Source organism: Lipophrys pholis, assembly GCF_963383615.2.
Source record: "Lipophrys pholis genome assembly, chromosome: 10".
In the NCBI taxonomy this organism is placed as follows: Eukaryota; Metazoa; Chordata; class Actinopteri; order Blenniiformes; family Blenniidae; genus Lipophrys; species Lipophrys pholis.
In genome coordinates, this window is record NC_137640.1 from 20,016,904 (window position 1) to 20,029,591 (window position 12,688).

Sequence of the window (12,688 nt, forward strand, 5' to 3'; positions counted from 1 at the left end):
CAGAATAAACCAACCGAAAAACCGTACAGAAAAAAGTGAAAGACAAAGTGTTAATGCCTGACACAGCCTGCATTTCCCAGTCACCTTGTTGATTATTACAGTTTCTAAGGCTTGTACCAGTTATGTCAACATAAGTCAAGTGATTGTTGTGTGATTACTCTCTGTTGTGGATTTGTTTTTGAGTACTCATTAAGCAGTCAGTAGGCTGAACCGAGATAACAGTCGCTGCATTTAAGAATAGAAATGTTTCCTATTATTACATTGAACGCTTAATGTGATTATCATAACCAACAATATTTCAAGTCGGTGTAACACGCTGTGTATTAGACAATCTCACAGCTCTGGTAAATACTCCTCTGCATTTTGGCATTTATGGAATGGAAGTTACAGGGTAAATACAAATATTTCAGATCATAGTGAAAATACAATTTGGACTATTTCCCATTTTGTAGGTTTGCATTGCTGGCATTTAATTGGATTACGGCATGCACTACCACATCAAGCACAAGAATCCCACCGAATAACACTGTTGATATTTAAAATATGACCACACAGTTGTCTTGTTTTTCTACTACGAAAATAGTCAAATACCCATTCAAGTTTTTAATGTTCAATTTAGGTTTGTATTATTTATGTTATATTGGTCTCATGTAATTTCACATTTGTTTTGATGGATCCTGTTGTTTAATTTAATGAAGGCTTTGTAAGCAGACCCTCCAGTTTAGTATTGAAATATGATACATTTTAGAAACAAAAGATCCAAAATCAATTAAACAAATTCCAATAAAGAGGGAGAGATGCTATAAATGTAAAGAATTTGAATTAAGAGCGAATAACATTGTATTGGAATATTCTGTTTTTTACTGAATAAAATCTGAAAAATCAGTTTTCTTAATAAAGTAGAGACTGGCATGCAGACACAAGTATACAGCCCTGTTTACCTTCTCTGAGCATAAACAACAAAAATGTAGAGTGCTGAAATAATGTCCCAATTTTGATGACTCGTGATTTTTGTTAAATACTTTTAATGGGCTTGTGGGAGATGTTCATTAGTTTCTCAAACCCGTCAGCAATCATTTGATGCAACTGGTAATATTCTCGACTCGTGGAAATGCACAGCTTTAGCGCCAACATTTTAAGGTCATTCAAGCAGAACAAAAGATGTTGCATGGTCACGTTTCCACATGAGAGCTGAAGTTTGTAAAACTTCTTGCACCCATTCTTGCATTAACATCCTCCCTGTTGGTCTCACCATAAACACCACTGCTACTGACTGTGGTTCAGGACTGGCAGGCAGATCTTCCAAGTCTCCAGTGAGCACCAAGTCCTTTCCCTCCGCAGCTGAACCAGCCCACTGGGTGCTGCAAACTCTGCCAGCTGCTTACGCTGGGTCAAAGAACGGATAGAGCAGCCCAGTATTTTGGGGAGTGTGGTTAATCTGCAGAGCGCAGGTTGGTTTTGGCCTCATTGTGGCAGAATGTAACTGAAGCTTTAACTTGCACAGCCAGAAGTTTCTGGTTTCTCAAAAGTCACTCATTTAAAAGTGGAGCAGCAGTTTCTCTCTTCCTTCCCTCGCCCTCCCCCAGTTGTGGAACCTCTACTCGGTTGAACACTGGCCCGGTTCACCTCGATTTAATACAAAGTTTGCTGCAGCTAATTGCCTTCTGTGGGCAGTGCTTTGTGTGAAGGGGTCCAGCGTTAGTGGGTTTAACTCTGTCCCTTTGTGAGAGTGAACGTATTCGTGTCTTTACTGTGTGTGTGTGTTCCTTGTGGTGGAGTAACAGTAATTTGGGGCTGTGCCTTGAGCCCCAGTTAAAACCCTAATAAGAACAGCAGCCGGCTGATTAGGTGTGCAAGTGGTCAGTGGGTCGCGGTACATTTTCCTGTTCCTGGCTTCGATCACACCCTTTTTGTGGGCAGTTGAAACCATGGGCTGTGAACAAAGGGGGTACAGTTACTGTGAAAATAAGCCCTTTTCTGTATGCAACAAAATGAAGGGTATTGAGTTTTATCGTCTTTGCACAGGATTCAGACCACCATTTACTTCTTTTAAATCACATTAAAAACATTAACATTTTTAGATGAAAATCTTGCTTATGCTTATTTTTACAACTTGACGTAATCATCTATAATTAATCTATACAACTCTTTCCCCTTCATTACTGAATTATGCTCACAAAGTATGTTGGAACTACATTTGAGGTCAGCAGGTCGGAGGAGTGATGAGCCTCACAGTGGGAATACAAACATTTCATTTAGGTTCAAACCCTCTTGTGTAGAGCTTGCATGTTCTCTCTGTGCATGCACAAATGACCTGAGTCTGATAACATGCTAGGTTAAGTGACAAATTTGAATTGGCTGTAAATGAGTGAGTGGACGGTCATCTCTCCCTCTGTGTTGGCCCAGCAATGAACTGGAGGTTGATTGACCAAAACTCATATGTAAACATGCGACTGACTTTTGCTAAACCGAGTTCAGTGTGATTCAAACTATGAATCAATAATAGTTATGACTTTGTAGCTTTGTCATGGCTATTCAAAGATATTTTTGCTTCTTTGTGAGTGCCTCACATAAGGGAGTAAAAAATGTAGTAATCTGTTGTATTTTTCTTTAGTATTTACTGAACAGTCATAGTTAATTACTCTGTTAAACATCGTCTATAGCCCAACATATGTTTGACTTTTTGATCTTTCCTGTGGTCAGGTGTTAAATAAATAAAACAAAAAACAAAAACAAAACATTAAAGTCACATTATTGGTCAGTTTGGTTACGATAAGCAAACTTACTTCATTATATATGAAGTTTAGATATAATATTGATAATGAAGAATTTGCTAGGTTTAGAATGGTTTAAGAAAAGAAAGGAAATTGAAAGTAACAGGGGATGACTAGGTACATAAGTATTTCATACTTATATAGCCTAGTAAATAATATTGCAGTTGTCCGATCTTTTTTTGGGGTCTCAGGATATATTGGTTATGAATGCCACACAATCCCCTCCGAGATCTTTTCAAGGCAGTTTGGCAAACAAAAGTGAGTTCAGGTCTCTGTTGTGAAAAGCTGCTGGTGCGCTGGTTATTAATGTCCCCCAGGAGACTGCTTCAGAGCTGGTTATTAGTTTTCTTAAAAGAGCCGGATCCCTTGTTTTAAAAGAGCGCTGTGATATGTGTGCTCAACCAGAACCTAGGCCTACAGAGAGGAAAAGACAAAGTATAAAGTGTGCTTGTTCGGGCAGGAGGCAGCATGAGGGGCTCCAATAAATACAACTGAATTAACTGTTGTTTGTTCCTGCTTTTTTATTTCTGTGTGTTTTTCAAAGGTAAATTAGACCCTAAAACACACCGTCTGACTTGTTGGAGGACTTATGGATGTTTTCTATCTTGATTTGAAACAAAACTAACAAGCAAAAACCAGAATACACATTTCATAAAAGAAATACACTTCACATTCATTGGAGACTGCAGTAGGTTTATATACTGTGAACGTTCTGTGATACAGTTGAGTATTGCCATACATATATACTACATCTATAAACAATATAATATCACTTCATTTTGTGACATTCTTTTCAAATAATGACAAATATGGGCAGATTGTCTCTTGGACATCAAGCATCCATCATCTGGTCCGCTCTAACAGTGACTCTTTTCATGTTTATTGCAGTTTGAAGTATCTGCATCTCTAGTATAGTTGCATTTAGATCATGTGTTGGTGTATTTCAGGACTTCCATGAATCTCACGCATAAAAGACAAGAGTTAACGTGTAACAGTTTGCCTTGACCTGTCAAACTCTGTTTACACGGACACGTTTATTTAAACCCACACAGCCGCACCTCCCAAGTATTTTGGAGTGGTTTGGAGGACGGGTCAACCTGAGTTTGTGCAGTGTTGTTTTTCCATATAAAACATGCTATGATGACATGGTACTAAATATAGAAGTTATACTGTATATTTATTTTCAATTCCAAAGATATTGCTCTGGAAATAAACCAATTTGAGGGGGAAAAGCCATTTCAAAACAAAAAAGCTTTTGGTTTTGTCAACAAATCACATTTTAGGTTGTTTGGCTGCCTTTACATGCATTTATAATAACAAAGGATAGGGGGAATGTAGGAAAGAAAACTTGGTATGCTGGAACCTGTAAAAAAAAAAAAAGATTTACTGAAATATACGCTTTTATTTAAGAAACTGTAGTGTATATGCTAAAAATGTCACAATTGTGGAGATCTGCAAAAAATACAGCACAGTTTTGCCTGAGACGGTCCGAACAAAGTGGAAAACAAGGGTGGTCAATGGCATAAATACAGTATCTCCGCCTGCATTATGAAGTACAGTGTGGCACATTTGCATGGGAGTCATTTTTAAAGTTACAGTATTGTGCAACCTGAGTTTTTCCTTGCTCTCTTCCCGTGAAAGACGGGGAGAGGTTCATTTAGATTTTGTCATAAGTTGTTTTAATATTAAGACGTGTCTGTTTTCCTTTGTGCAGCTGGCCAAAAAGATTCGGGAGAAATTTAACCGATACCTGGACGTGGTGAACAGGAACAAACAGGTTGTGGAGGCCTCATACACGGCCCACCTCACTTCTCCGCTCACCGCAATACAGGACTGCTGCTCGATACCAACATCTATGATGGAGTGAGTAACTATTTTGCACACACACACACACACACACACACACACACACACACACACACACACACACACACACACACACACACACACACACACACACACACACACACACACACACACACACACACACACACACACACACACACACACACTCCTGGTACAAATACCTCTGCAGGAGGTCCATTCATTCTCTATCTATAAATCCACCTCCCGCTGTTAGCACCTGCACTCGACTCTACATACATTTATTTATGATTCGGCCGAACAGACAAATCCTCATTTCGGCCCTGTTTAAACATGTTTTAATCATTCTTGGATTAGTTATAGCTGTCTATAAATCGCATCTTTTACAGCCCTGGGCAGTTCTGGCATGCTCTCATACTTGGCAGCCTTTTACACTCTACCCTCATTTCAGAATCCATTAAAACTATAGTTGGTGCTTCACAGCATGGCATCTCAAGAATAATAACTTTTATTAGACTTGGAGGCCAGAATGATTCAGAAATGCCAGGCTTTCACAGTTAATATGCTTTACTGCAAAACCTACGATATGATGACTGTGTTGGCATCTTTTCATCTTCGGTAGAAATTAGATTTTGTCAAATCTTTAAAATGATACATCGTCTGCTGAATAGTCTGTTTTGCTTGATTAATTTTTTGGGTATTATGAATATAGCATACAGCCATTGTATTTATTTTATTTATTAAGGTGAGGTGTGTGTGGGATTGAATATGTCCGATTGGAGGGAGTCTTTTGCTAAGAGATTTCAAAATTGGCCCAGTCTGCGGAGTAGACGGAGCTTTTCAGCCAGTCACCAACTCCATCAGGCAACAACCCAGTTCAAAGCTGAGCTCAGGAAAAAAAGCGAGAGAGGGCTGCTTTCAGTTCTAATCTACAGAGCTGCAGCTGTCTCTACCCTTCATCTGCTCTCTCTCCATTTCTGTCTATCTCCCTCCCCTTTATCAGCCGATGTAACTAGTTATTGCTCTCTGAAGTTTTTGCACTGCAGACTTCACAGGCTGCAAGGTCACCTGTCTTTCCCCGTGCCGTGCAAAGGAGAGAAGAGGCTGTCTGGCTCAGGGCCACTGGCCACCTGTAGCCAAATCACAGCCACCGCATATTGTGCATACATGCAACACTTCTTCACATGCAGTGTATGCATATCTCAATACATTCAATCTTCAGCCTGGTTTATACTACACATTCATAGTTTCTGACGGACATTCAAAGTTAAAATACAATTTTTTGGAACAAAATGTAAAAGAAGCAAGATAGTAGTTGAAGTAAGATGGTGAAAATACCAAACTGAAGCGGAATCAAATAAAAAAAGAGCTATTTGTATTCAATATCTGATGTTTATACAAAATTATAAAATACTTAATTATAATCTTACTTCCTAATCACTTGGCATGATCACTTATCAAAATATCACTTCTAAAATTGAATTGTAATCAATATGCTGATTGTGGAATGATTGAGGGCCATATGTTTTCTACTTATATATACAACAAATTAATATATGGTTTAATTAATGAAACGTGTTGGACGGTGGGGGTATTAAAACTAAAATTCTTGGAAACATGCAACTGATTAACTGATAAAGCATGTCAGTGGTTGAGCTGACCTTTAGAAAGACCTTCTACAGTTGCTTCTCTTGTTTCCACTTTTCTTACTAAGCTAGTGGTTGACGACTCTCACTAGAAGACAACCGAGGGTCTAATATCCTGTAACAACATGGAAAAAAAAATAAAGATAGGTTGCAGCTCAGTCACCTTGTTTCCATGTACCCTGAACCATTACTGGAACTTTGGGTGATTCAATCTCTACATTTAGTTCATATTTTCTTTTCTTTTAAAGTGTCTGGTCTGACCGGTTCCTTCAAGTTTGAGACTTCGATGATGGGTAAAACATGTTTCAGTTGGGTGCCGACTGTCAATTGAGGCACTCAAATATTGGGTCCGCACTGATACTACAGCCTTGATGTTAATTAACCTGTTCACAATGCAAGCGTCATCATAAATAGTACAAATTGAACTTCCTCCATGTTTATGGCCAGTCAAATGAAGAAGCTGACCTCACCATCAATTGTGGAAAGTATCATGGTTGCACGACTTTCCTCTTCTTCTCCCCAAACCTCCTTCCCTGGATTAGAGGTGCGGTGCATTTGCATTCATTGTTTTTCCCTGCATCATCAGCATCTAGACATGCTCCTTGAGGCTGCAGTGGAAAAGCAGACAACAATATACACAGGGACATTTTCTTTGAAGAAAAGCAACTTGAAATTAATGTTCTGTGTACTTTTGATTGGAATACAGCTACATCTCTTGCAATGATAGGAAGAATTCCTCTCGGAACAATTCAGGATAGAGGAGGTCAATTAACTTTTACACATTGTACTCGACTTGTGAATCCTTCATATTGGTAAACCTTCAGATAAAACTGTACAGTCTATGGTCCCTCTGTGAAATCACAGTTCACACTTGTGTTGACTGCTAATTACTTCTTAGTTAAAGCAGAATCCTCAGAAGTTTATGAGGCTGTATGGATTCTTTCTAATGTCATGAAAAGCAAATGAACATATCAAAGTGTCAACTGTCAGTCTGTTATCTGACCTGTTTGGGTTGTAAAATAAATTCACACTACCCTCTATCTCAGCGCATGCAAGCTGTTCACAAGGTGGCCCAGTGTCGAGACAGAACGTCAGCTCTGTGCTCTCCGCCTCAGTGTCCTTCACTTGTCTCGGGCATCAGCTGCTTTTTGGGGTCTCAGTCAGGTCAGCCAGTTTAGTGGAGGATCAGGTGGTTCACAGGGTGTCCATGTCTGTTTGCCGTCAGGCTGGCAGGCTATCGTTTCGCAGGAAGGCCACCGAGGGCAGTGCTTAGCAGTCAGTGGTATGCTTTAATCACTGCTCGGTCTCAATGGCCGGCTGGACCTGAAAATAGCAAATGTATACGACATAGGATTGCTCTCTGCGCCTTTGAGCCTTTATGTTTGTATTTTTAACATAAGATGTCCAGGTGCTTATTTCAACAGTTCATTTGTGAAAGTGAGAAGTCTGCTCTGGAGCAGGCGAGGTGGCACTTAATTGTCTCGTTTCACTTGTGGTTCGAAAAGAGACGAGCTGCAAATGGGCTGTACCGAAGAAAAAGCCCCCAAAACTGTTCATATGATATTAAAAAGATAGTTCTAATTGGGAAAAGAAGAAGCCTTAACACTACAAGGTTTTTCTGAAGGCTGCTGCTGCCTTAAGACATCCCCATTACCCAGCATAGTGCTAAACTTCAGTGCTTCAGTTTACCAAAACAGTACCTGGATTAAAACATGATTAGGCTTGAAGTTTGGTCATCACCCCATTCATTGGAAAAACACCATTTCAGAAATGGTGACAGGAACTTCACAGAAACATGTTTGTACCAACAAACCATTGGCAGCTGTTGTGATTTAAGTTTCAGAATATCATTTAATCCAGTTCATTTTTATATAGAATGAGATCAACAGAGTCTGTACCCCTTCTTAAGATGCATATAACAGTTCTTGGTTTGACACCTCACGATACTTGGTAATATTGGAGGTATTACAACATATTGCTTTTTTAAATTATGTTGAAACCGTAATATCTTTTTATTTCAGTCTTGCCAAGCATCTATAACAAATTTTTATACCAGCAGTAGTTATGCTACTAGCTCAAGTACAGAACATTAGATGCCTTTAACCAACCGTAAGGAAATCAAGGAGTTTCTCTTGTTGGCCTATAGGTGGTAGTGTTGTAATCATCCCTCAGCCTTTTCTTCCCCAGAGAAGATGTACGTAAGTCGGATTTGATGTCAAGCTAAGCTGATTCCCCAGAATGACTCTATCTGGTTAACAAGCATCCAGAGCCTAAAACATACAACTTCCATCATCTGCATAGATTTGGATCAGTGAAGATCTTACTCATAAGAATATAGAATGTTTTGGTAATTAATACACTATCTTCAAATGTAATATGTATCATTTATGTCTTGCACAACAAATACCTCATATCACAACCCCTTGATGTAGGAAATGCATGAATGTCATTAGAGCTGCTGTCACATAATTTCTAATGTGTCACTCCTAAATTACATCTAAAGATTAAAGGTAACGTAGTGGTAATGCTGAGCTCCCGTTTCCCAAGAGGAATTCTCACTATCTCAGCTCCTGACAGATTTACAGCGTAGTTCAAGAGTATGCGTTGCATTGATGAGAAGCTACTCAGACTTCAGATCAATCTGATCTTCTGGTCTTCTTGTTCGCTGAGCAAGATGATAAGATCGAATGGAAAAACACCAGACACGTTTGTGGAAGTGACCATAGCAGGTGTAAATGCTGAGCTTCTATTAAAGTTGAATTATTCAATCACTGGAATAAGATCAGTTTTGTGCTTACAAATAGTTGAGGTGAATGACATGCGAGAGCACAAATGTTGCACCATATATGCTTTGCTATTATCTGCCCCTGTGTCAGAAACTGACGGTCTCTGTAGTGGTTGCTACTAGCAACACAAAGTTCAAACCCATGCGGGTCGTGCAGCGGCCTGTGTGATATTGAGAAGTTGGTGCAACAATAGGAGCCAATTCTCAAGAGCATGCCGTGTCCAGAAACTTTGAACAGCATCCCTCATTTATTTCACATTTTGCCTTAACTTCATAAGCCAACCGTTTGCACAACAGTGATTGTGATACAGAGGAGCCTCTCACCTACCAGCAGTTAATCCGTCGGGCCAGCTATGCTGCAGAAAGCCCAAGAGAGAAGAGTTATCAGTTTCATTCACATAACATAAGTAACATTTCATAACATAAATGGAGCACTGACACAATTTAGTAAAAGGAAAATAGAAAATGCTATATCATTGGATTTTGATTAAAATGACATTACTGTCGACATGTGATTAGATCATGTGTGATTCTTTGGGAGACATTTTGAAAAAATAAATTTCTTCCACTACTTTTACTGTCCTTGTCTCACTGGCTAATGTATGATTCCCTCAATTCCAAGGCTTTGACTGTTATAAATGATGACATATGCCTGTATAGCCCTGACTGACTGACTGACTGACTGACCCTAAAGGCTAAGATTAAATCGTTTAGCTTTCTGATTTCTTCTTGGTGACATCATTGCACTGGGATATTTTGAATGGCTCCATAATATTTTGTCTGTCTTCATTTGACAAATTATAAAGCACCGGATGCTACAGACACTCTTGGGTTTAATGTCGTCAATAAGATACAAACACACAAGATTTAAATCCAGTTGAGCCGTTTCAACACTCTCCCCTCAGAAACTATTATTTTCTTGTTCTCAGGAATATGTTCTTCTTATTGATATTACCGACAGTCCCGTCAGGGGACGGACACCACCCACAGCCAGATACGTAAAAGGACGTCTTGTGGCAGATCTCTTTCTCCAGCTATCGTGTTTGTTGTTTCTGAGGGAGTATTAGGAATCTGTTAGGAGTCTGACAACAGTATGCTGCTCATTGGGCTTTTTTATATAACGGTGTAGGATGGTTCATGTGTGAATTTACATGGTTCTTCTGCAGCAAGGTGCAGTTTAATGTGATGGATTTTATGAAACTATGAAAACACCTGATAATGGCACTTACTACTTTCACAATATGCATTAGGGACTGGAGTTTTGTCTTTTTTTTGTTAAATCTTTCTCAAGTTAAAATTCTCAACAATTAAATTAAACTGGTTTCATGGTTAAAATGAATGACAATATCTCATTTCTCTTCAGAATGTAAGAGGGCATGATGTTCTGTGGCTACTGGTGTGTTGAAATCACTGCAGAATACCCTCCTTGTGGGAGTTATGATAACAATGCAAGGCATTCTTTCAATGCATTATTTATATGCATATTCAATTTACAATCCTTTTATATATTTATATATGCTTACCTGGTGAGTTCAGGGTTGCATTAACAGTGATTATTCTGACCATATTAAGACGTCTCATCAGAATTGGAAACCCCTCCCTCGCCCCTCACCACACTCCTTGTCCTTCGCTTTCTCATATGTGCTTTGATGTGAAATTCAAAGCGGGTGCAAATGTATTTTTTTTTTTTATCTGGCACACATTTTGCTGAGCATTCTGGCCACTCCTCCTATGCAGAGTGGGTTGAAGGAGAATAGTAATGACTTTGGCCTGATGGGACTCTAAATGAGTGAAGTTCAAATGCGGCCTGCACATCACAGGACCTGTCAGTCAAGCCAACCAGTGCCAGGTCTGCAGGCAGACCGAGCCAACGAGTGTGCAGCATGTGTGCATATTCCTGTGTGCGCATGTATGTCTGTATGTTGCTGAGCCAGAGGAAGGGAGGCGGGGGTCTCGTTGGAGGGATGGAAGGATCAAAGCAGCCAGGCTTGGTGCACTGCAGAACAGCTTGCTTCTGTGCATACCCCGCCTTTTGTGGCTTGTGGAAACCAGGTTTTACCATCAGCACACACACACACACACACACACACACACACACACACACACACACACACACACACACACACACACACACACACACACACACACACACACACACACACACACACACGTAGCACGTTTTAAAATAGCACGGCGTTCAAATGCAGCCGAACACAAATACACGACAGAGGAGCGATGTGTGATGTTTGATGTTGGTACAATTGCCAAGAAGTTGAAGATGTGCTGATTGCAATGGGTGTCTGGTGTTTTCGTCACCTCTTTAACACTTTTGCGAGTGTGTATCCTCAAGAACAACACAAACATACCGATCCACGTTTTTTTTACATCACACCAGAGCTTCTTTTTGAGATCAGATAAGGAATTGACCTCAGAGGGCACTCCAACAATAAAGGGCCTATACAAGTACTGACATAAATGAGGCTCTAATGTTAACTTCTCCTTCCAATGAAAGTTAATTCTGATTGCAGATGAAACAAGTGAATAACATGGATTTCTATTGCATGGGCAGCTCCAGATAACTCTGTTTCTGAGGCACCTGACATGATAAAAATGAAGGCCGCCACTGACACATCTCTTTGATATTGATACATTACTAAGTCGATAGAAAGTTTTCAGTCAGTATATTTAGTTATCTGCATATAACCTCTCCATTCCCCACTGTCAACAACAATATTAGGTTGTACACGTGCCCTTGGTTACATTGAACATCTGTTTCATCAGTGCAGGTAATGCACAACTCACAAAATTAGGACCGTAAATATTGCAAAAATAAGAGCATGATTATGGAGTGTTACATGTATTCATTCTTTTTCTATGTACAAAAACATACAGAACTATCCACAATATCCACTTTTGCTCCTTCTATGTCAAGCTTTGGCACTGTGCAACAGGCAAGAGGTTATACTGCCTGTAACAAAAAATCATAATCATCAAATACCAGGAGGATCACCTTAAAACATGGTGCAGCTGTTACAATATTATAACAGTGTCATTGCTCACTTACCCACGTTTGAATTCAACTTGTAATGTATTTTTTTTTTCATGCATTTCTTATAGTTTATAAACAGCAAAAGATGTGCTAAAAAAAGTAACCTTTTACTACACCGTGTATTCAAAAAAACAAACATAATTTTGTTGCTTTGGTGTCAGATTTGATCCTCTGAGCTCTTTAAAACTTTCAGTTTCACTACAGTCAGAAGTTTAAACTTTCTCACCTCCCATTCACTCATTAATGTACTATTAGTTGCCATAATAATGAACAGAAAGAACAAAAAACCTGGGATAATATGAAATATATTTTTGCGATGCACAATGATGAAGTATCTCACCTTCAGCTGACCTTAATTTGTCAAACCGTTCAGAAATGTATATTTACATGAAGTCATATCGTCCTGGTACAAGTCAGTAAGGGAAGCATCATTGTTTCTTTTAAACATTTGATCATCTTTTTTTCTTCTTTCTTTCATTTTTCTTGATTTCCTCATATCACCTTGCTATTTTCACTTGGTCCTCATCTTCTCAGGATTTAAGCAGATGTATATTAGACAGTCTACGTCTACGTAGTGCAGATTCTCTGGCCCCCATAAAGCATTTCTGCT

At 39.2% G+C, this 12,688-nt stretch overlaps 1 protein-coding gene across 1 annotated transcript in view; it reads left to right on the forward strand.

Moving 5' to 3' along the window:
* cachd1 (cache domain containing 1) overlaps positions 1-12,688 on the forward strand; it is an 85,750-nt gene that overhangs the window by 35,701 nt on the left and 37,361 nt on the right. The window contains exon 3 of the mRNA XM_080474243.1: positions 4,489-4,637. Coding sequence (XP_080330369.1) covers positions 4,489-4,637 — 149 coding nt within the window. The remainder of the gene's footprint in view (positions 1-4,488; positions 4,638-12,688) is intronic.